The sequence below is a fragment of the Aulonocara sp. 'chitande type north' Nkhata Bay genome, linkage group LG15 (assembly GCF_057382095.1).
Source record: "Aulonocara sp. 'chitande type north' Nkhata Bay isolate Kocher_YH1m ecotype deep benthic linkage group LG15, A_spYH_male_GT1.1, whole genome shotgun sequence".
NCBI classification, from domain to species: domain Eukaryota; kingdom Metazoa; phylum Chordata; class Actinopteri; order Cichliformes; family Cichlidae; genus Aulonocara; species Aulonocara sp. 'chitande type north' Nkhata Bay.
Genome location: NC_141358.1, coordinates 30,878,517 through 30,904,050, shown reverse-complemented (window position 1 = coordinate 30,904,050; position 25,534 = coordinate 30,878,517). Strand labels below are relative to the sequence as shown.

The 25,534-nt window shown below is 41.0% G+C and overlaps 1 protein-coding gene across 1 annotated transcript in view; it reads left to right on the top strand.

Moving 5' to 3' along the window:
- The window catches only part of cdk19 (cyclin dependent kinase 19), a 78,586-nt gene that overhangs the window by 40,666 nt on the left and 12,386 nt on the right, over nucleotides 1-25,534 (top strand). The window contains exons 3-11 of the mRNA XM_086262868.1: nucleotides 10,942-11,052; nucleotides 11,371-11,511; nucleotides 20,142-20,199; nucleotides 22,508-22,639; nucleotides 24,004-24,147; nucleotides 24,234-24,303; nucleotides 24,394-24,466; nucleotides 24,909-25,006; nucleotides 25,091-25,169. Coding sequence (XP_086118994.1) covers nucleotides 10,942-11,052; nucleotides 11,371-11,511; nucleotides 20,142-20,199; nucleotides 22,508-22,639; nucleotides 24,004-24,147; nucleotides 24,234-24,303; nucleotides 24,394-24,466; nucleotides 24,909-25,006; nucleotides 25,091-25,169 — 906 coding nt within the window. The remainder of the gene's footprint in view (nucleotides 1-10,941; nucleotides 11,053-11,370; nucleotides 11,512-20,141; nucleotides 20,200-22,507; nucleotides 22,640-24,003; nucleotides 24,148-24,233; nucleotides 24,304-24,393; nucleotides 24,467-24,908; nucleotides 25,007-25,090; nucleotides 25,170-25,534) is intronic.

Genomic DNA, 25,534 nt, shown 5'->3' with positions numbered 1-25,534 from the left:
ATAAATTACAAATGTTGTATTGTTCGATACATATGCGTACCGAACCGAAAGCACTGTATCGAACGGTTCAATATCGATACGAATATCGTTGCACCCCTAATATTTATATAGCAATTTTTTAAATGAAGATGCTTTATATGATGACTTAAGAAGGTAATAGTAGTACAGTCCTATTCAGAAAGCAGTGTAACTGTGGATTTGTGTTAGTGGTTTCTCTGTGAAATTAGAGCTTTTCCCTGTGAGTGTATGACCCAGTTTGAAAGCCGTGAGGTATTTTAGCCTCAGCCTTAGTTACTCTTGGAGTGTGAATTAGAGGGCTGAAGCTGTACCTCCTTTTAGGTGTTTGATTTAAAAAACAAAAAACAAAAAACTACTTATGGCGGAAATGTGTTCTCATAGTGTTTAGTCTTACTCCCCAGTACATTTCCTTGATATTTACCTTTTGGTTTCAGGTCAGCCACTGTGTGCATCTGAATACTTTATTCTCTGTTTGTGATGGAGGTGAATGACAAAAACAGTTATGTTAGCATGCACTAATGAGTAATTCACCCTGTAGGTGAGAGTCATGTTTGAATTCAGTCTATTCGCTGACTGAAACACCCCGTGGGCCTGTCTAAAGGGCACGATTGATTAGGGCTGCTCGATTATGGCAAAAATGATAATCACGATTATTTTCACTGAAATTGAGATCTCGATTATTTGACGATATTTATTTAACCCTAACGACCTACTATAGAACCAAGTCCGCCAGAGCTTTTTTTTTTTTTTTTACATGTTGTAAGATAAGATAAGATAAGATAAGATAAGATAGAACTTTATTAATCCCTCGGGTGGGTTCCTCTGGGAAATTCGACTTCCAAAAGAAGCACAGCAACGACCGAAGTTACAGTTACAGAATTGTTATATATATATATATATATATATATATATATATATATATATATATATATATACACACACACACACACATATATAAATACAGAGACAAATATAAATAAAATATACAAAGGGGATAAATAGAATAAATAGGAATAAAAAATAAAAATACAAGTGAATTGCACATTTCAAGTATTGAGGTCTATTGCACTGTTGACTATTTACAAAAAGTATTGCACAAGGTATTGTACAGTGAGGTGAAGAGGCACTACAGCTTAGTTGTTCCCCCCTCCTTTGTCCTCCTGTTTCCCCTCCCTCTCCCCTCCAGAGAGGAGTTAAACAGTCTGATGGCGTGTGGGACAAAGGAGTTTTTAAGTCTGTTAGTTCTTGTCTTGGGGAGAAGCAACCTGTCACTGAACAGACTCTTCTGATTGTTAATGGCCGTGTGCAGAGGATGCCCAGCATTGTTCATAATGTCCAGCAGTTTCTTTAATGTCCTTTTCTCTGCCACTGTCACCAGAGTGTCCAGCTTCATGCCGACCACAGAGCTAGCCTTCCTGATCAGTTTCTCCAGCCTGGATGAGTCCCTCTTTGCTGTGCTGCTCCCCCAGCACACCACAGCATAGAAAAGTACTCCAGCAACCACTGACTGGTAAAACATCCTCAGGAGCTTCCTGCAGATGTTAAAAGACCTCAGCCTCCTGAGGAAGTACAGTCGGCTTTGGGCTTTTTTATACAGGTGCTCTGTGTTGCATGACCAGTCCAGTTTATTGTCCACCCACAGCCCGAGGTACTTGTACTTGTTGACCACCTCCACCTCCTCCCCCTCTATCTGAACCGGCAGTGGACCTTCTCTGGACCTCCCGAAGTCCACAACCAGTTCCTTAGTCTTTGAGGTGTTGAGTTGCAGGTGGTTTGTGTGACTCCATGCGACAAAGTTCCTCACCAGACTTCTGTACTCCTCTTCCTGATCATCCCAGATACACCCCATGATGGCCGTGTCATCTGCAAACTTCTGAATATGGCATAATTCAGAGTTGTAGCAGAAGTCAGAGGTGTACAGGGTGAAGAGAAGAGGGGACAGCACAGTTCCCTGTGGTGCTCCTGTGCTGCTGACCACAGTGTCAGACGTGATGTCCTTCAGCCTGACGTACTGTGGTCTGTCGGTGAGGTAGTCGGAGGTCCAAGCCACCAGGCAGGGGTCCACCTCCATCCTGTTCAGTTTTTCCTGAAGCATACAGGGCCGGATGGTATTAAAGGCACTGGAAAAGTCAAGAAACAGGATCCTGACCGTGCCTTTTCCCCCATCCAGGTGTGAGTGGGCTCTGTGTAGGAGGTACAGGATGGCATCCTCCACTCCGACACCCGCCTTGTATGCAAACTGTAGTGGGTCCTGGGCATGTTGTACCTGTGGTCGGAGGAGGTTGAGGAAGAGCCGCTCTAGAGTCTTCATAAGATGTGACGTCAGTGCCACCGGTCGGAAGTCATTCAGCTCATTGGGCCGGTTCTTTTTGGGGACCGGGACGATGCAGGATGTCTTCCATAGGGCGGGCACTCTCCCCAGTCGCAGACTGAGGTTGAAGACTCGTTGTAGCGGCTCCCCAAGTTCAGCAGCATACGCCTTAAGCATCCTAGGACACACCTTGTCTGGGCCTGCTGCCTTTCTGGGGCGAAGCTTCCTCAGTTGCCTCCTGACCTGATCCACTGTGACACTGGGAGATGTTTGGGAGGAGGGGAGGGGGGGGAGATGTCTTGCTGCTGAGAGAGGGATTGGAGGAGGGGGGTGTCATGGTGTCAGGAAGGGGGGGAAGCGAGGGAGGCAGGAGAGTGGGGAGAGGACTCTGTAGTGAAGGTGAGGGTGAGGGTGGGGGGGTTGTGGGCTGGTCAAACCTGTTGAAGAAGTTGTTGAGTTCGTTTGCCTTCTCCACAGTCCCCCCCACTGTGCTTTTCTTGGTGTTGTGGCCTGTGATGGTTTTCACACCATTCCAGACCTCCCTCATATTGTTCCTCTCCAACTTCTGCTCCACCTTCCTCCTGTAGGTGTCCTTTGCTTCCCTCAGGCAGCGTTTCACCTCCCGCTGTGCTGCTTTCATCTCCTCCTTCACTTTGCTCCTGAAAGCCTTCTTCTTCATGTTGAGGACAGCTTTGACTTCCTGTGTTACCCACGGTTTGTTATTAGGATAACACCTAATAGTGTAGTGCCATTTGTGGGAGCATTTCAAGTTGCTATACAACTGTTATAGCCCATATTTTAATAATATATATGCATTAAGTCCATAGTAACTACATTAATTGCAAAAAAGTGCAATAAACTACAAAACAATTAAAAATCGTTTTTGTTTTTGTTTTTTTACATATACTTCTACTTGGAGAAATTTAAGAGATTTATCCCTCAAAACTTTAAATACAAAAAAGTTGCAAAAAATAGTTTACAACAACAGGAAATTTATTTTGAGTGTCTTCATAGTTTTATTTTGGAGATACACCAATTTTTATATACTGCAGGAAAAACAAAAAAACAATCCTATGATGCAAATTTGCAAAGAAAACAGCATGTGCATCAAAATAAACCATTTCCAGCAGTGCAATTCGAGTTCTAAGCATCACAGAAACTATTCAGAAAAGTCAAACATGACTTATAAAAACACCAGTATAGGCTTTTAAGGCCTACAAGTAAAAAACTACATTTTCTGGGAAAATGACGTCACTTCCGGTTTCGGGCAGGAAATGGCAGACATGCCATAGTTCGCGCTGATGCCTGTTTCACTGTGTTAGGAACAGCTGATCAGATCGGCAAAGCGTGTTTCTGGAATATTATGTTTTTGTTCCTGCAAGCGCTTTTTATGCAATTTTTGCAAAGCTATATGTGGAAGGAAACCGTGACCGAGGACAAGCTGATGGCATAAGATGTAAGTACAACTCCTCCGGTTTAATATGCAAAAAATATTATTGCGCTAGCTTACACGGTTCAGGTTCTACAGGGATTTAAAAATAGTTACACAAAACGGAGCGTGCAGCTCTGACCGGCTTTAAAGGGTTAACAATAACAATGTATTGAATAATGACTTTAAAAAAATAATATAAAATAGTGTGCAACACCACTGAAGGTTTTTTTTACCCCTCTTTTCAACCAAGGCAGTCACTCTCCTCTCCAAATAACTTCTGCTTAGCTTTCCGAGTTTCCCTCGGGTCCTCTTAATCAGCGGTCTCCACCCTTTTTTGCGCCACGGAACGGTTTATGCCCGACAATATTTTCACAGACCGGCCTTTAAGGTGTCGCGGATAAATGAGGGAGGGGCTAATAATCAGCTCAGTCATTTTTAATGATCGTTGAAAGCCCAGATCGTAATTGTGATTAAAATTCGATTAATTGAGCAGCCCTACGATTGATTATGGATTGTCCATGATGGGTCAGCAAATAGGATAGTCCAAATGGGAGTTAGTGAAATCAATGAGCTGCTTAAAGTAGCAGCGCTTGAATGATGTGGAAATGTGCACTGCGTTAGCCAGCCGTTCACACTAATCACACTTTTGTCCCTGAAACTTCTAGCCAATGCAAATATCACTAAATATAATTTTATTTGTATATATCAGGTCAAGCGAATGTGATTTGAGTTAATATGATGAGTTAATATGTAAATTGATCCATCATTTTTCCTAACCACTTACCCAACTAAAGTGGGACCACAAAGAGAGGGTTCCAATACTGATCCGACATCTTTGAGCAAGAGACTGATAATCAGTCCTTTATATTTAAGTCAACATCAAGCTTAAACCGTGTTTTGCTGATTTGTCATCTGTATTATACTGGAACTAAAAAAGTAGGATTGATGCTTCCCTAGACCTAATTTTGGTTTTTAAGTCTGAAGCCTCAGATGGATTTTGAAGAGCGGTGAAAAAAAGAAAAAATTTCAAAAACCTTTCAACACTTTAATGGTCTAAACACAAACTGTCACAAAGAGAGCTGGAGGTGTATTTATTTCTTTTTTCTTAGCTTTGGTGTCCTGTAAATTTTGGTTACTCGTTCATGTAGTTTGAATGAGTTGTTTTTGAAAACACTCCAACCCACAACACAAGCACTGTCACATTCAGTGCTTAGAGTTGTCCTCTTTGCCTCTTTGCTCATGAGCTGTATTTGAGACATTTAAGGAATATCTATAAATTGTATCTATAGACTAAGCTATAATCTCTAGAGCATTGTGTGTGTGTATTAATATCTTTGTGGGTACCAGAAATTAGAAGTTTACTATCCTAGACAAACAGCCCTTATGGGGACCAAAATCCCAGTTCCCAGTTTGAAGGCATTTTTGATACTCAAAATGCGGTTTTAGTTACAGTTACAGTTAGGGTTACAATTAGGTTAGGGATAGGTTTAGGCAAGGCAAGGAAAGTTTATTTATATAGCACAATTCAACAACAAGGTGATTCAAAGTGCTTCACAGAGACATTAAAAACAAAAACAAATAAAAAGCATGATTTAAAATTGAATAAAAAAAAAGTAGATAAAATCAGAACAGTAGATAAAATCAGTAGTTAAAATGTAAGTTTTGAAATTTAAGCTTAAAAGTGTGGATTTGGTGTTTTATTCAAATGCAGCTGAGAACAGGTGAGTCTTTAACCTGGATTTAAATAAACTGAGTGTTTCAGGTGATCTGAGGCTTTCTGGGAGTTTGTTCCAGATATATGGAGCATAAAAGCTGAATGCAGCTTCTCCGTGTCTGGTTCTGACTCAGGGAACTGATAAAAGACCGGATCCAGATGACCTGAGGGATCTGGAAGGTTCATACTGGGTCAGGAGGTCACTGATGTATTTTGGTCCTAAACCATTCAGAGCTTTATGGACCAGCATCAGAACTTTAAAGTCTATCCTCTGACGGACAGGCAGCCAGTGTAAAGCCCTCAGAGCTGGACTGATGTGGTCCACTTTTTTGGTCTTAGTGAGGACTCGAGCAGCAGAGTTCTGAATGAGCTGCAGCTGTCTGACTGATTTTTTTTAGGTAGACCTGTAAAGATGCTGTTACAGTAGTCAAGCCTGCTAAAGATGAATTCATAGACTAGTTTTTCCAGGTCCTGTTGAGACATCAGATCTTTTATCCGTGATATATTCTTGAGGTGATAGTAAGCCGATTTTGTTATTGTCTTAATGTGTTTTTCTACGTTTAGGTCTGCATCCATCACTACACCCAAATTTCTCGCCTGGTTTGTGGTTTTTAGGTGTATAGATTGAAGTGCTCTGGTGACCTGTAATTGTTTTTCTTTGGCACCAAAGACTATTACTTCAGTTTTGTTTTTGTTTAGCTGGAGAAAACTGTGGCACAACCAGTCATTAATTTCCTCAATGCATTTATCAAGAGCCTGTACAGGGCCTCGGTCTCCTGGTGACATTGTGATATATATTTGTGTGTCATCTGCATAGTTATGCTATGATAGTTTATTTTGTTGTTCTTTATAATCTGTGCCAGTGGGAGCATGTAAATGTTAAACAGAAGGGGTCCCAAGATGGAACCTTGGGGAACTCCTCATGCGATACTTGTCTGCTCAGATGTGAAGTTACCTATTGATACAAAGTATTTCCTGTTTTCTAAGTATGTTTTGAACCAGTTTAGTACAGTTCCTGAAAGACCTGCCCAGTTCTCCAGTCGAGTAATATGTTGTGGTCAACTGTATCAAATTCTGCACTGAGATCCAGTAAAACTAAGACTTGCAAAGAAAAGCATCTGGACTTCTTTAAATTACTTGAAGACGTTTCACCTCTCATCCGAGAAGCTTCTTCAGTTCTAAGGTCAAATGGTGGAGAGTCCCAGATATAAACCTAGTGGGAGTATTAAGATGCAGATGGACTGCTGAGTCTTGTCCTGTGGAGGTGGCTCTTCTGTGTTGTGCACGTTTTGATAGCCGCACTCAAAACGTGCGGCTATCCTAAATGGGCGTTCTTAAAGTCTGCATATTAAGGATAAAGGACACTCTTTCGAGGATGCCAATGTTCACATTTTGGACAGAGAGGACAGATGGTTTGAAAGAGGAGTGAAAGAAGCCATCTATGTCCACTGTGAGCGACCATCTTTGAACAGAGGCGGTGGTTTACGACACCAACTCTCTTCCATCTATAATCCAGTTTTGAATTCCCTTCCCAGACGCCTTAACGCCCACTCACATCCTGGGCCATCTGATCTCAGGAATTCGCATGATAAGGTGGGGCCAGATTTCACAATGAACTCACCCGAAACTCTGGCTGATTGGGACCCACACCCAGTTTCACACCTTGGCTCAGGCGATTGGAGGATCATCAGGGGGTCCTTTTGTCCCTCTGTGGGGGGATACTCCCACTAGGTTTATATCTGGGACTCTCCACCATTTGACCTTAGAACTGAAGAAGCTTCTCGGACGAGAGGTGAAATGTCTTCAAGTAACTTAAAGAAGTCCAGACGCTTTTCTTTGCAAGCTCCTTTGACTACAATGACCTGGATGACTGAGAACCTTCACAGACATAAAACTAAGACTGTCATTTTTCCACTGTCTGTATTCAGACATATCTCATTAAACACTTTGGTCAGAGCGGTTTCAGTGCTGTGGTTCTGTCTAAAACCTGCAGTTATTCTGTTTTAAGAAGTAATTGAGCTGTTGAGAAACTGCTTTTTCAATGATCTTACTTAAAAATGGGAGATTTGAGATCGGCCTGTAGTTGTTCATTTGCGTCTTGTCAAGATTGTCCTTTTTCAGTATAGGTTTAATTACAGCAGTTTTTAGTGGTTCTGGAAACACACCTGACATTAAAGAAAGGTTGACGATCAGTAACAGGTCTGACTCCAAAGTCTTTGAGACCTTTTTGAAAAAACTTGTTGGCAGGACATCTAAACAGCAAGAGGAGGAGTTCAGTTGACCTAAGATGTCCTCCAGGTCTTTGCTGTTAATAGGGTGAAACTGTTTGATGGTGTTTAAACAGTTTTTCGGTGTCAACTGTAGAAAATAAGACCCGAGCATTATGACTGTTTTTGGTGATGATGTCAGAGAAATAGGACCTCCTTGCACTCCTCAGTTGTAAATTATAGTTGTGAAGTTTCTCTTTATAGATGTCATAATGAACCTGGAGATTTGTTTTTCTCCATCTGCGCTCGGCTTTCCTACAGTCTCCTTTTTTATTTTTCACCAGTGTGGAGTTTCTCCATGGAGATTTTTTCCTTCCAGAGATAACCTTCACTTTAATGGGAGCTATTGTGTCCATAACATTTAACATTTTAGCATTGAAGCTATTGACGAGCTCATTGACTGAACCTCTGGACAGGTCAGGTGTTAATGGGTTTAGGTATGGAATGATGTGGAAATGTTTAAGGTTAGGCATTCATTTTTGATGGTTAGGGTAATCAGCTAGGGAAAGCATGATGTAAATGAGATGTCCCCACAAGGATATAAATACATGTGAAGTGATGTGAAGACGTCCAGTACAAACTAGAGACGAATGAAAGATTAGTTTTGTATCTTTTTACATTCGAGAAATCTGTATCAAGTGTGTCTGTGTGTGTGTGTGTGTGTGTGTGAGTGGAACTTGTTAAAATGTTTGTAATTCTCTGAAACAGAAAATGGGACAAACTGTGACTGCAAGTGTCAAAACAAACATTTTTGAAATTCTACAAGCTGTAGGTGCAGATATGTGAAAAGGACTTGTTAAACACCACCGTGCAGTCTGCAGTGAACTAAAGGAATGTTTTAAAGAATAGTGGGGTTAAATTCGTCCATGTTGTAAAGGATGGTTCTGCTGTTCAATCATGTGCAAGTAGTCCTGTGACAACATTCTTTTTCACATGACCATATAAATATTAATATATATATTTATATAGCAATTTTTTAAATGAAGATGCTTTATATGATGACTTAAGAAGGTAATAGTAGTACAGTCCTATTCAGAAAGCAGTGTAACTGTGGATTTGTGTTAGTGGTTTCTCTGTGAAATTAGAGCTTTTCCCTGTGAGTGTATGACCCAGTTTGAAAGCCGTGAAGTATTTTAGCCTCAGCCTTAGTTACTCTTGGAGTGTGAATTAGAGGGCTGAAGCTGTACCTCCTTTTAGGTGTTTGATTTAAAAAACAAAAAACAAAAAACTACTTATGGCGGAAATGTGTTCTCATAGTGTTTAGTCTTACTCCCCAGTACATTTCCTTGATATTTACCTTTTGGTTTCAGGTCAGCCACTGTGTGCATCTGAATACTTTATTCTCTGTTTGTGATGGAGGTGAATGACAAAAACAGTTATGTTAGTAGGGCTGAACGATATATCGCATTTGCGATAATATCGCGACATGATCAAGTGCAATTTTCTAACCGCAAAGGCTGCGATTATACTGCGATTATAAGACTGTCCAAATTACTACCATATCCCAGAATTCATAGCGCGGCCCAGCCAAACTCCAGTTTCCAGCAATGGCGGCCGCTGCTAAGTTTTAAAATTACTCATACTAATCTTTCTGGGTCACAAAATAAACTTTTAACATATTTTCAGGCGAGAAAGTAGTTGTGTAAACATCAAATATCTGCTCGGTTTATCAAGATATCCCATATTTGCAAAAGTGCTTCGACGTTTTCAGAGGCGTCTGCTACCCACCAGCTCGACAGCTAGCCGGGAGCTCGAGGATTACTGATGCGGCCGAGAACGGCACAACTCCCGGCACATCATTTTCAGATCACCGCGGAGTTTCGCTGCTCGGGTTAAACGTGATATATAAGTCACTTAGACAACCTAAAAATGTTATTGTTGGGCTTTTTTCAGTGTTTTGTTTGTTCGTGAGTAAATCGGTTTGGCTGAGATTAAAGTTATTAGATTAGATAAAATAAAACTTTATTAATCCCCCAGGTGGGTTCCTCCTTGGTTTTCACACAGCTGACTAAACGTCAAACAGAAAACTTATTAAACAGAAGTATGAGACAGTCGAGAATTTACACCAGTGTCTGGTTATATTTTAGATAGCAAGAAGCAGACGGCCGAGTTTATTAAACTCCACCGAGACAGCGGTGACGCTAATCAGAACTAGCCTTCTGATTCAGAAGGCTAGACCGTCCAATTTCACGCCTTTAAACTTTAAAGGCGTGTTTGTGTGTGTGTTTATACAATTGCTATTATGTTTGCACTTTATGTGTAATGTTACTGACTGCAGAGATCAGTAAGATGTGTGTATTTTTTATTTATTAGTTTTATTTATTTAATATTATTTTTTAATTGAATGACTGTCTAGTAGTTCACAGATGTCGAAAAACTGAGTGTGGTAAAGCCACTGATTTTTTTTAATGTATATTTCTGCAATCTGCACATTGTACTGACTTTCATTTTAATGTTTACACCAGGGTTCCTTGTCAGCACTTTATGCTCAGATGTTTGTAAGCTAAAAATAAACTATTGTGTATGTTCAAATATACTGTTGTGATTGAAGAAGTTAAATAAAAATGTCAGTCATCAATTCATGCATCACCTCATGTCATCATAACAGAGGTCTGTCTTCCAGGAAAGAACAGTTTAAAATTAATGTAATATAGTATTGGCCATACTATATGATGTATTGCTTGTCTTTGTTTAATAATACAGAAGACAAAGACCTTAAAAAATAATTGCATATCGCATCACAATCGCAATATTGGGGCAAAAAATCGCAATTAGATTATTTTCCATAATCGTTCAGCCCTATATGTTAGCATGCACTAATGAGTAATTCACCCTGTAGGTGAGAGTCATGTTTGAATTCAGTCTATTCGCTGACTGAAACACCCCCGTGGGCCTGTCTAAAGGGCACGATAATGTAATTACCCATCATCCCTTGTCTTTTTTGGGGGCAATTCAAGATTATTTAAGGTGTGTGAGGACAGGCGACACTTTGTTCTTGTCTACCATTTTACTTTTATTCCTCCGGCTCCTTTTTGCTGTTTTCTTGAAGATGCAAAAGTTAACATTTTTTTCTGTCACGACAGCTCTTATTTCTTGATTTTGTGCTTTTCGCCACTTGTTACATCGTTATCAGATGAGCATATGTGATGCACAAACCTGACATCAAACATTAATCAGACCTTTCCACTGTGTGTTCCAGCTGTTACGAGAACTGAAACACCCAAATGTGATCGCCCTCCAGAAAGTGTTCCTGTCCCACAGTGACAGAAAGGTCTGGCTCCTCTTTGACTACGCCGAACACGACTTGTGGGTGAGTCTCTGCGCCATTACTTCTAGCAAGAACTGTTCATATGATTAATGAATGACAGAAAACCTCGTGCTACAGAAACGGTTACCTAATGATGTTTACATTAAGATTCAGCACTGTGCCCTAAACCGTTAATATTGTGTATAAACAGCAGCCGCAGTGTCTCTGGATTGTTACAAATGTTTTATTTGTTCACTCATATTTTTGGTGCTCTGGGGAAAGTATGAAAAGGAGACAACTGGAGGTGGTTTTGTAGATATTGTGTTTATTCCATCTGATGAGGCATGCATAAGTGAGGCAAACCCTTTCTTTGCTTCACAGCACATCATCAAGTTCCACCGCGCCTCCAAGGCCAATAAGAAGCCTATGCAGCTGCCCCGAGGGATGGTGAAGTCTCTCTTGTATCAGATCCTGGATGGGATCCATTACCTCCATGCCAACTGGGTGCTCCACAGGGATCTGGTGAGTGGCTATATTAGCTTCAGTGCTCTCATTTCCCTTTACAGACACTTACCCACTCCATACATATGTTTCCAAAGGCATTGTGATTAACCAAGGTTATTAAAATTGAGAAACTGAAAGGAAACGCTAGGTATGAAGTTAAATATAATAACATACTTCCTTCTTTTATCTGAAACAACAAAGAACCCCACCACCACCACGTATTTTTATAAATAAAAAAACAAACTCAAACTGCTTAAACTACTAAAGCTAAGCAGTTTGAAAAGCTAAAAATCCACTGATACTGGAAGTAAAACCTTCCTGCAACAGGTGTTAGATAACAATTAGGAAATGAAAATAAAATAGTGTGACCATCTTACTGTTAGGAATGAAAATTTAGGGAGAAAATATCTGAACTTCTTATCTGAAGGCTGTCCACTCTACTATATCTACTGCTCACAGAACTCGTTCCCACGGAACGATTCCACCGAGCAGAGCTGTGTTATTTCACTGCCTTTCGTTGTTATGTCTTCGTGTGATGTGTTATGATGATTTTATTTGTTGGAAGAAGCACAATGACCTGAACTCTGAGTGCTTTCTGACTCCCGTCTACCCTTTAACCTGGTTCCAACACACACGTGGTTCCTGTGAGACTCTGTTCTCCTCGCTTTTCCCACAGGGCTTTGGTTGAAGGGAGGTCGCTGTGTATATTACCTGATTTCTGACAGTCTGTTTGGAGATACAGTTTTGTTATGCTAGTACCACCGAAAAGAACCAGTCAACGTGGCTCCAGGCACCTTCTGAGAAAACAGATCTGTCACATGTTAAAGAAAGAAAAAGCAGAACTGGAACAATTTCCAACATATGACTCAGCACTGCAAACTCCCACAGCCCATCTGTAAGTGCATCTCCCCTGCCTCTCTCTGCCTCCCTGCATCTGTCACTCACCACTGAGGACCATGTGCACTTTTGCTTGTGGATGAAAAAGTATAATTAACCAAACAGCAGATTATGTGGTGAAACTTTGATTTGATTACTGCCATTGCTGCTTTGACGTCAGATGGGCTGCACTGAGTCCTTTTTCCAGATAATGCTCTGGTAAGACTGGCTCACTGAGATTACACTGTTTAAGCGAAAGTTAGCTAAGCTTTTGGCTTTAGATAAATCAGGTTCAGAAGTCAAAGGGCAGAGCTCCCAAACAGTTCAAGCATCTGTCTATGGGTTCCGTTTTCTTTATGTCCGGTTGTCAACTCTTACGTAATCCCAAACGATCCTTTGTAGTCATGTGGTGTCTTGACAGCACATTATGCAAACCTGAACGGATCAAGTAGGTATTTCAGTCTGTTGGTGATCCACAAGGTATCTATAAAAGTTTCTACAGTTTGGATGCTGTAAATGCGTCAGTGACGAGACCATAAATGTTTGTGTTCTCAGCCAGTCATGTTATGGCTCCTCACATGTGTTTGTACTGTGGACAGGCCACTGACGTACTCATGTGCACCTATGATGAGAAGGTCCCAGCATGTAAGCTGTAAACTGTCCACTGCAGCAGCTGTTTGTTGTCCTCATTCATGCTTTTTTCTCCTTTGATGTTTCTTTTTGTTCGGGCCAACCTTTTTACCAGTCAGGATTAAATCTATGAATAGTGTCTTTGCTGAGGGTTATAGCTATCCATAGCCTCTGCTCTAGTTGACTTCATCATCTGTTTGCTTAGTCCGGCATTAATCCTGCACACCCTCACTTCACTCAACAGAAACATGCCATATTTGCTGTTATGTTGTATACAGTGGCCTTTGCCTCAGTTGTCAGATAAATCACACCTTAAAAACAAGACCCTGGGGTAAAAAAAAAAGAAAGAAAAGAAAACAACAACAAACAACTCCAACAAAATTCAGGATTCTTTGTGTGAATCCTATGAAACAGACCATTTAGATAAAATACAAAACACGATAGTATTAAATTCCTCCTTACAAGGAGGGATGGGAATTGATAGGAATTTAGCAATTCCGATTCCATTGTCAATATCACTTATCAATCCTCATTGGCTCCACTTTGCGAGTTGCCCCCATCTCTAAGCAGCATATCAGTGACGTTACACTCATGCAAATCATTACATGCTTCGTGGATGTTGGAGGTATTTCTCTTCCCTCTCTTTAACAATATAAACCTACAGGCTACAGCCCCACACACCAACACCTCATCTACCTATATAAGTAGACTCATGATCTTTTTTCTTAGAATTTAGGTATGAAAACAAAGCCGACAGCACAGAGCAAAGATGAAAACCAGCACTTTAAAGCGATCACCAGAGTGATTCTATTTTAGAAACATGAACAGGTAGAAATGGAGGCTACAGGCTTCAGTTTGTTACCCTTTGAAGTTCAGCAGTGGCTGATTTCGCCACAAATGACGGCTCACTTTATCGCAGTGCTGGGCTGGGGTCAGCATTTACTCAGCTTTAACACCACTCTGGGCTCTTGGCTAACTTAGTGTTAGCATGCTGTCTGTGCAGGTGTAAGGTGTTAGCAGTTGTTTCTGTCCTGGAGCAGTCTCCACTTTGCCATCGCGCTCTCATTCTATAGTGTAATAAAAATAAAAGTAATGTAAACTGTGCCACTTTTTCCCTGCTGGAGACACAGCTGATTGTAGTGACAGTCTAAGAACCGATAACCTTATAATTCCTTTTACTGAGATGATAATTATTATTCTGTTACTGATAAATTAAAACACTGCAGTGAAAAAGTAGCTGGAAGTGCACAGGAAGAATCGACACTGCTGAACAGGACAATCACAATAGCTGCGGGCTGCGTCGACCTAATGTTGTGCTACAACCTGATGAGGGTGCACATCAGCTTACGTTGTAGATTATGGCGTAGACTTACTGCTGAAGCATAAATCAGGTGTTAGAACAGCAAACTACAATTGTTTTCGTTATTTGTTCCCTTGATTAGGCCTGCAGCAAGAAATAAAACAAGGTGAAACAACCAGTTAGAGCTGCCGAGTATACGCTGTGCTGTAGTGTGTGTGAACTAGCAACCCTCCATCAAATCATGCACTCACAGTGTGCCAGCATGGCTTTAGTAGTCTCTGTTGCTCACAGCAGTTGCCATAGTAGGAAAAACACAAGTGTTAGTAGTAACATTAATGTTGACTCTGTGAGCCTGAAACATGTCTTCAGTAAAAGACAGGCTCTTAAAATAACGTGTCAGGATGTTTCGTACAGACTTTTATTTTGTAGCACTTTGTAAATTTGTGGAAACCTTAAGCACCAAAGTTCATAATATACACAATATGAATTCTCTTACAGTAGCTGTGTGGATGTTTTGGCTCTCTTAAGGTCACACCAGTCTTATCTACACACCAACATTTCCGGCCCCTCGATTATTTTCGCTGCAGCCGTTATTTTGCTGTCTCTCTGCCAGGGCTTCCTGCCATTGTTGCCACATAACCTCACTCGTAAATTTCATTCTTGTCTCTTGTCATCGGTGAGATTAGCGTCTTTTGTGCAGGTGCCTGGCTCTGTGTCGGGTCTCTGCGCGGGCATGAGAAATAACAACTGAAATTAGAGAGACTGCTCGTAGCAAACATGATGCTACGTTATGGAAAAATCTACCCAAGGCCTCTTACTGCTGTCTAAGTAGATGTGAAAGTCTTCCCATGAGCTGTATTGTGAATACATGCGAGGGGAGGAGCAGACATGTATTGTGCCACACAGGGAATGGTTTTCCTGCCCACTGTATCTTTAACAGCTGCAATAGTTCTGCTGTTGCATAAGCATGTCTTTGTGCTTGAGTGTAGCATGCTCTGACTCTCTGGAAAGCATCCATGTACTGTGCATTGCACTGTCACAAAGCCCATCCCCCATTTACTCTTGCAGTTACTCCTCTGTCGTCGTCCACCCCCCACCCCCCCCCCCCAATCAGAGGTGCTTGCCGTCTTATGTAAGATGATGTCAAGCCCACCGCTCTGCACAGATAGCTGATTCAAGAACCTGACTCTGCAAGCCAAAGCAAAAGGCATGCATTTCCATGGACTGTACCAATAATCACTTAAGAGAGGGGTGGTGTGTGTTAGGGTATTACTGAAGGTCATCTGTTATAGTAACCAGCAGTGCTATACTACATGCATATTACTGGGTGGGTGGCTGTAAGAAACTCATCATGCAAGGCGTGGAATTCTACACAACCACATTTTTTTTTCAGTGTCTAAAGTGGGAAAGTGAACCGTGTGTGCTTGCACTGAGAAGTTTGCTTTAGTTTTCATTCAGTTTTGCATAGATGAGTTGAATTCTAATCTGGTGTCTCATTCAGATTATAATTGTTAATATTAACCTATTTACTTCTATTATTACCAAGAGGTATTTAATCCAGTGACACGAGTAAAACAATGTAATCTGTACTCAGCATCTGTGTTTTGCACTAAAACTAACTTATTTCTGCAGTTTATGTGTCATATAGAAACTCTTTAATAATGGAAAGATATTGTTGTTTTACCTTTTTAAGATTTTAAGAAGTGTCCAAAAGCAAGAGAGTTTGACTAGAGCCAGATCTGAATTTTCAAAATATCTGGGCTGCTAGTAGCATGCAATTAGCTCTGCTGTATTGAAATATGATGGAAATGATCCAAACATAAGATAATTTCTGATCATATTTCTTTAAAACAGGAGCTTCATGACTGTCTGATTGGTGATTCCTATTGGTAGGATTTATTCGTTGAATGCACACTGATTAAACAAATGTCTGCTGTAGGTCAGATGCACTTTCAGCTTAAGAACTCTACACCAATTATTTCCTTTTCTGTGTTCTGGTCTCTGTGGTTTCCAGTAGTTCTTAGTTGTTTTTACCCCCTTTTTCTAATCTTGTACATCCTCAACTCCTGTCCTCACATCTTAGTCCCAATCTCAGTGGAGGAGGAAAGGATAAGACATAAGGGGAAAGGAATTGTGGCAACAGGGATTTAACAAAAACTTAAAGCAATGTTGGTTAAATATGACATTTGGTACAGCCGGACCATGAAGTGTTCTGTTCGTAGCCCAGTTTCAGCTGTGTTTTCTTATTTCAGTTTTAACATTACTCCTGGAATTTTTTTTATACTGAAGGCCTCTTTTAATCAAAATCCCAGAAACATCCTCGTCGGATCATCTGGTTTCCCTTCACGTTGCGTTGTTACTGGACTGGGGTTAATAAAGCTCACTTTCAAGGGTCAAGTTCTTTTTTTAAAATTAGATGACCTGAATGTTTTCCTGGACAGGCGTGCATTTCCTCTTATCTCAGTGGTCTAGATGTAAATGATAACATGAGTCAGGCTTGAATTCTCCAAGTTCAGCCTTAATGCCTTATCACCAAACAAATTTCCTCATATTTTCATGACAGATTTAATCGCTGCCTTGCTTCAGCAGTCTGCGTGTTATTAATTCACTCTGTTTACAGGTGATTTGTCAGCTTGAGTAATATCTCATTGTAGCAGCATTGGTATTAATACAGTGCTTTTTTCCCTCCCCCTTGTATTTTGCGTCACCCTACAACTATTCGAAACGGTTGCCTGGTGCTCCCTAACCCTGGTTGTGACAGAGGTCCCTTCTGGCTAAATGAGACTTCTTCCTCCCCGCTGTTGCCAAGCACTGCTCCTAGGGGTTGAGTACTCTCACTCCACACACTGTAAACAAACAGCAGCTACTTGAGGAAAAGCAGAACGAGAGTTGAACCAACCAACTGGCTGCGTGAAAGGATGAAGCATGCTTTAATACTACTGCATACTGCACTAATAGCTCAAAGGGGCTTCATTATCTGGACAGTTGGTCGTTGATGAGTCCTGTAGGCTGTCACCTTTCGCTTCAGCTTGTTTATCAGCTTGCCCACTCTGTTACGTAAGTGTGTAAGTTTGGCTCCTGAAGTGGCCTACTTTTTGATACAAAGATGTAAATGATTTTGTAAAAGAGGGCCACGTCCCTAAGGACTGGGTTTACAGATCCTCTGTGGGGCGGAGAGTGTTTATTTTCCCCTGGCTCCCGATCCATTTATGAAACTGTCCAAATGGAACTGATTAATTTCACTGGCTGCATTTGAAGGGAAATCTTAATATGGGGGGTGTGAAAAGGAATTTGGTGCATGCTTCACTAACTTTGGTGCATATTTCAATCAATTTATTACATCTCCTTATATCACTGTGGTCTGCTGCTCTTTGAAACAGTCCCTCTTGCACTCATGTTTCTACTTTTCAGCTTTTCCTTCCATTAGACACGTGAACTTATTTACATCAAACTTCATTTTTGCATGCTCATTTTGCATTTTGAAGGCACTGGCACTCACTCAGGTCTTTTACAGAACATTCAAGAGGTAAAAAAAAGAAAAAAGAGTACATTCAGGCTAGGCATATTAATTCACTTAGGTCTGTTTAGAATTTGAAAGAGGGGCTGAACTCCTCGGGCCTTTGAAGAGACGCTTGTCTTTGTGTTTGCCGATCGTGGGGGTGTCATGTTGTGGGCATGAATAGCAGATCTCATTATTAGTGCTGTTTCTATGGCAACAAAATACGTTTGCCAGTCAGATCTGAGTCTGCCAAGCCAGAGGGTTCACATTCACTCAAACACCCAGGGAGACAGTTTGACAACAAGCATTACTGCATCCTACTGCACGACAAGGTAAACTTCAAAAACAGGGGCCCACTGATGTTATTTGCCCTCTGAAAAAACGTACAGAGGTTTTCCGATGCATTTTATATCCTCTGGTAATTCAGAGACTTAAAACCACTGTGCTTACAACTGCAAATTATATGCAAGAAGTTGAGTTAGCGAATGGTCTGAAGAGCAGTGAGAAAAATACATCGGCCTTCATGTGTTGCGTCCTAGATGCTGTGCCGCGAGCCCTGTGGCAAAAGCCTGAACCAACACTTCTTCATGCTCCACATTCCTTTCTGAAGAGGAAAACACAGATAACAGCATTCAAAGCTGTTTTAATTACTCATTTTAGCAATGCATCCTGTGACTCTGAAGGGTGTTGTATGCATTGGTGGCCATTCAGCTTTAGGGGCCTCCTAATTTCACTCTGATCCATCTAATTTTCAGCTGGGGGAGTAAGCAACCGCCGTCAGCCAACAGGCTCAGAAAAATCCAGTGAACACTATAAAATTAACAATTTGTTAATTAAATGTCAACGTTGAGCGTCTAGTTTGCTGTGCTGCAGTAACTACTGTTATATTTACTAAGTGAAAATGTAATAGGTTAATATTTCCCTATTTCCCATCCCAGCTATATACTGTTTACACAGTGGACCAGTTTCACATGTTGACGTCTGAATGTGTGTGAGCCAACAGCCTCCTAATTTTCTGTTTGGGAGATGCTTGGCACTGTGTGACATCATAGAGGGGATATCCCTAATATGATCAACAGTGGCACATGGCACTTGTTGCCTCCCACAGAAGGCCCACTTGCCAACAAGTGAGTAAGTTGCTTAAAGTGAGTGTAGCCTTAAAGAAAGTTAGGCTAGATCAGCTTATTTCAAGCAGAGAATGAACTGAAGGACTGCACCAAGGCCCAGTATAAGATAACTAGGGATTATTCCGAGAAGTGAATCATGCAAAGCTACTCTAGTAGCCTTTAGTAATAACATCTTTACAAAAATACTTTTTTCCCACTTTTGCCCAAGTGCTTTCTCTGGGCTCTCTCTGTATCATTGTAGGGTCTTTACCTTACAATATAAGGTGCCTTGTGGTGACTGTTGTTGGGATTTGGCGCCAGATATATATATAAAACTGAATGGAATACTCTCTGTGCTGCCCTATCAACAAAGGCAAAAATAAATCTAAAAAAGGAAGTCAGTGTTCTTGTTCAGTTCGCACTATTTCATCACTTGAAAGTGGTCAGGAGAAGGACTAATCAGTTTTGGATCAAACGACTATATCTGTGAAAAACTTCACGTCACGTGTTTTAGTTCTCCTCACCTGTTCATTGTATTTTAATTTAATTTGTTTATGATTTGTTCTTTGTGAGTGACTCACAGTTCTAAAATTTAGCATTTGTGGTTAAACGGTGGTTAAACATCATCTAAATGAATGCTTCTGAACTACCTAACATCGTTGGTCTAGGATGTTTTTTAAGGCTTGGACCTAAAAACAAAAAAGAACTCAACCTGTTCTCCTGTTATTGTGAAATGTACTCAGCCTAACAACTAATATAGGATTTTAAATACCAATATCAATTGGGTGATTTGAAAAGCCACAGCATGTGCTGGGCTATGGCTTGTGTCCACATAAGTGGCGGCAGTCAGCTTGGTTGGCTAACAAAGCTTTTACTTCTTGGAACTTGTGTGGTTCCAGTTTCTCTCTGGAAACCAGATGAACACACCCAGCTGCTTGAGCGTGTTTGACTCCATTCCTGGGTGTATGATCACTTGGCTTAAGTGCACTCCCGGAAAATGGCTCACTGACATAGTCATGTGGTTGTGTGCTTCATTACAAAAACAGGACAGTCAATAACCACTCAACATGTTTCTGCAAAGGGAACCACTGATACTGTAATACCACGGGTATTCTGAACGTATTATCAGTCCAACTGTGTGTTAGAACCATTTACATTTATTGTACTTCCAAGTTAAAAACAGAGTGATTTTTAGTATACGCAACAGCTCGTAATGTTCTGTCTCTTTCTCCCACAGAAACCAGCTAACATCCTGGTGATGGGGGAAGGCCCCGAACGAGGAAGAGTTAAAATTGGTAAAGTAGATTTAAAAAAACATCATTTAAACTGCTTGACTGATTTGAAACTTACACAACCTTTAGGTACTTGTGTCAGCACGAAAGTGGATCAATTAGGTTGTTGACGTGTTTGATTGTCTGATAGCTACAACGTTTAACCTTGTCCAGAGAGGCTGACAGGAAGCTCAGATCAGTCCTGTTGCATAAGCCAGCTGGCCAGGGGAGTGTTGAAGGGTAATGCTGCATTGCTGGCATCTATTTTTAAACCCCGTACTCCCAGTAATAGCATAGAGTGTTGTTCCAGTGCAGCCAGAGTCTTTGCAACTGGTGCTGGTAAAAGTTTTACTTGAATGAACGCCACAAGGCTGCTGTGGTTTAATAAATATGTTTAATATCTTAATAGTTACATGGAGCAGGATGTTCATTTTATTCATTTCCAACTTTCATTCATTCATTTTTTAGGAGAATGTGAACTAAGTATCAGAAATCACATTCATTATAATTGTATTTGAATGCACGTTGGTTAAGCGAACAACTTTTTCAGCCTTACTTGTTCCTGTAGATATTGCTTTACAGTCAGTGTTGTATTTTCTGTGAACGTTTCATTATGAATCATCATCATCATTAGTATCATTAGTAGGCAAATGCAAAACTCTGTACAAGGCTCATCCAAGAACAGTGTCAGTGACAAGTTTTACTTTTAATTCTAATTAACATTTTAATTATATTCAGTAAGACCTGAATCTGGCAACTGAGCACATTATTCATCATGATCTCATCTCACTCATTCTATGACCTCAGAGTTTACTGAGGTCAGCCGAGAAGTGTTTTCCCATCAACTTCTTTGTACAACCAACCAGTTGCCCCCTACTGGCCATTACAAAGAATGCAGATTTAAAGGATTTCTGTATAGGCTTTCCATTTTCAGACTCAGATGCTACCTCCATCTTATACATACAGTCTGTGATCAGTTCTATGATCAGTATAATGCATCTTTAAAGTCATTAAAAAACAGTGAAATGTCCAATTAGCATTGTCCAATATTAGCATATTTATTTACTGCGCATATAGAAGTTGGCACAATAAGACTACCCATCTGTGGTATCCATATAAGACTATAATCCCACTTCTGTAGATCCCAGAAATGTGACTTGAAAAAAACCCCAGAACTCTTGCTCTTGGTGATTGCTCAGGTTTAGTGGCAGCTACAGAGGTGAATGTAAAATGTGGAGGGGTCATGTCCCCCACTTCACCAGTGGAAATAAAGCTGATTCAGAATAGGCTGACTTTAGTCTGTCATTTGTATTTGAGCTACACAGTGTCACATTTTCTTCTTCTCATGCTGTTGCCATCTAAACATGACTAATTTGATAAGGATGGATTTACGTTCCATATTATGGCCTGTATTTGTATAGCGCTTTTCTAGTCCCTGAGGACCCCAAAGCGCTTTACACAACCTGTCATCCACCCATTCACACACACATTCACACACTGGTGATGGCAAGCTACAATGTAGCCACAGCCACCCTGGGGCGCACTGACAGAGTGCACTCATTATTGTGGTGCTTGATTATCCTTACTGTAAGTTTTCTCTGATGTAACTCAAACCAACAGAATGCTGGTGTTTTGAAACTAACCACATTTGATTGATAAGCCAAGGACACTGCTCACTCATGGTGGTAGTGAAGCATATCTTGCTTAATGGTGTGCTCCATTCGAAGTGGGAAGTCGGAATTCCAATTTGCAATAGCAGTCCTTCCAATCCCAACTCCACAATCCAAGATGACAGCAGCAACAGCAGGAAAACTTGTAATCTCTGCAGCCACTGGTGTGTGTTTGTGACTGGCTATTTAAAAGCCATACACAGACCACTGACCAGGTTCTAGGGGAGCTGTACCTTATTCTGCTGTCTGTTAGAAAGACACAGGAAGAGAATCTGTTTGTGCCAGTTTCCTGTTAATCTTTACTAGAATGAGGCAGAGTTAAATATTTATGTGTAACTTTTATGTTTTCTGTTAAGGTACTTTTTTAACAGTGGGAAATTGCTCTATTTCTCACATTACCGTTTTAGCAAGGGATTTTTTTGCTAAAAGGAAAGAATACTGTCTTTTCATGCTAAGTAGAACAGATGTGGTTTGACATTAAAAGCCTGCCTTGTTCAGCTTTACAGTTGTGGATGTTTCATATTTAGTTGCGGTGTGAGAGACGCCCGAGGTTCTGTCTAGAACCCGTGGCTCTGACAGCAGCCTTGAACATGCATTCGTATCTCTATCTGATAATGCCTTTGTTTGCTAACTGCGTCTATCTTCTTTCGCACCTTCTGTAGCTGACATGGGTTTCGCCAGACTCTTCAACTCTCCGCTGAAGCCGCTGGCGGACCTTGACCCCGTGGTAGTGACGTTCTGGTACAGGGCCCCGGAGCTGCTGCTGGGGGCCCGGCACTACACCAAAGCTATTGGTGAGTCACACAGATGAAAAAAACGTAATGCTCTGCACCAAGGCAGGACTTTGATCCCTGGCTGTTTGCTTAACTGCATCAGGTTTGTGTTAGTTGACAGAATTAGCTGTGATTTTAGAAGCAGGGTCTCTTGGTTTACATGCACAGCTGATAAGTTCAAAGTACTCATGTGATCCATGGACATCATCAGAATAAATCAATCGTGGAGCACATGTTCCATTATAATCTCAGTATCTTACATCTTCCCACGTCAGTCCATTGAATGGAAGTCGACTTAGGCTGTTAGCAATGACTCACCATTGCATTGTATTCACATCACGTAACATGTAAGTGTCTTGACATACAAAAACAGAACATTTAATTCAAACAAGTTTAAAAGAGGAGCCAACAACTCTTCCTAGTCGGGCTTTGAAAATACATAATAAATAATGCAGTACAACAAGGAAATGGAAAAAAAACAAAAAAAACCCCAGACATGCACCAATCAGCTGGCCAGAGTATAGAATCAGCTGATTTTCCAGCTTTCTCCGCCCTGTGTGGTGACCGGCCGGTCAGCCTCACGTGTGTCCGATTATGAGGCGGCCCATTTCACGCATGCACAAAACGTGCAGGGCAGCGCAAGCAAATAGATGCACTCCACTGTGTCACAACCACTGTGGAGGATCCTCACCGTGAGTGTAAAAGTTCTCCAAAATAGCGACCACCATGAAAATGTTTGCAACGAAAAGACAGATGCTTAAATCATCCAGCTGACATTTTCTAATTTCAGGCAACGTGGCTAAAATTATGACGATGAGTGAAAAAGAGAAAACTGTCGATATTTGGTTATCTGGTGAAGTTATAAACATACTGGAAAAATGATGCGTGTAACTGACATTTCTTTTTCTTTTGTTTGGAAAGGTAACATGCCAGGTAGAGCTGAGCATACAGCAGCCTGTGTTCATTACATTTTTGCACCTCTTTCCAGTAGCAGGACACTTCATTTTCAGTTGTTTCAGTGAGAGAAAATTGTGCAACATACAGTTGTTTAGTTTCAGTTGTGTATGCTGTCAGTTCTAATAATGAGGAAAAAAACAGAATTGGTAAGAAATTTTGTTTAGGTAGGTCACGCTTACAGAGAAATGCAGAATCTACATTATAAACATTATACAGAAAAATAAATACGTCACATCATCCCAAAAGGTTGATTCTGTTCATCTGGACGTAGCATTTTCAATGCAGGTAGTTAAGCAGTAACACTAACATCAATATTCCAGCAGAAAAAAATGACTTCCTGTAATCCAGGAAGATTTAGCCATTGTAGCTAGTGTATCTCCACAATACTGAGACTAAGTGTTGTCTGTTTACATGTGTGCGTGCCTCAGACATCTGGGCGATTGGCTGCATCTTTGCGGAGCTGCTAACATCGGAGCCCATCTTTCACTGTCGCCAGGAAGACATCAAGACCAGTAACCCATTCCATCACGACCAGCTGGACAGGATATTTAGTGTCATGGGTTTCCCTGCAGGTCTGCACACACACACACATATACAAGAGATTGTTTAGTGTATCGATAAAAGTGTTAACTTAGTCACGTGCTTGTGTCTTTCGCAGATAAAGACTGGGAAGACATCAGGAAGATGCCAGAGTACCCCACACTGCAAAAAGACTTCAGGAGGACGACGTGGGTGGCCGCTCTAATGACCTCTATAATCGGGGAGCTTGTAGACTTGTAAATGAAATATCACATATGCTGTCATTTGTCATCCAACAGGTATGCAAACAGCAGCTTAATCAAATACATGGAGAAGCATAAAGTGAAACCAGACAGCAAGGTGTTCTTGTTGGTAAGTGCACACACACACACACACACACACACACACACACACACACACACACACACACACATATATCTTAGTTCAGTTACTTTAGAGGCATTATGTCCATTTCCTGGTGACCAAACCTAACTGTAACTGCTAACTAATTAACCATTAAACTCACCTTAAAAGTAATAAACTTTAAAGGGTCATGGACTGGGCTGTTATTCCCCAAATGAGGTGCAGGTGCACACAGTATAACTATGTAAACACGTATACTAATACTATTACTACTTAATAAAATCGTCTTATTTTGAAAGGCCACTAATCAGGAAGCCCCCACCTTTTTGTATTTTCCTATCGTACACTGATCGTGTGTGTGTGTGTGTGTGTGTGTGTGTGTGTGTGTGTGTGTGTGTGTGTGTGTGTGTGTGTGTAGATCTTGTAACCATGTGTATTTTTCTGCCTTCAGCTCCAAAAGCTCCTCACAATGGACCCGACTAAAAGAATCACATCAGAGCAGGCGCTGCAGGACCCGTACTTCCTAGAGGACCCATTACCAACCACTGAGTGAGCCTTAGTAAACTTTTGCAAACTTTAATCAACACAATCGTGTTGGTGCTTCAATCACTAATTTCATCTGTTTTCTTCTAGTGTGTTTGCTGGCTGTCAGATCCCCTACCCCAAACGAGAATTTCTTAATGAAGACGAGCCAGAGGAGAAAACAGAAAAGGTAAGTGTTATCCAGTTATCCTGTGCCTTAGACTGTAAGGCAGTCTAGCCGCTGCCTTACAGATAACTTCACTGGCGGCGAATGCAGCTTTTAGGTTATTGCTAATAGTTACATGGCTACATTAACACCTCAGAAACATCCTCATAAAGATTGGGATGTCAGTCTTTGAGATGCTTTGTTGTGCTACTGTTCATGTGCTAAGCTGTTAGTGAGAGAAAGGGCTGTGTCCCCGCCTGTCTGCAGCAGTGCTGTGCGAAGCTGCGTGTGAAGACGGCACAGTTTGTGGCACTGCTAATGTGCGAATACCTAAGCTGATATTAATGTTCAGCACTAGAGTATAGATATTTGGACAACCCTTCTTGGTA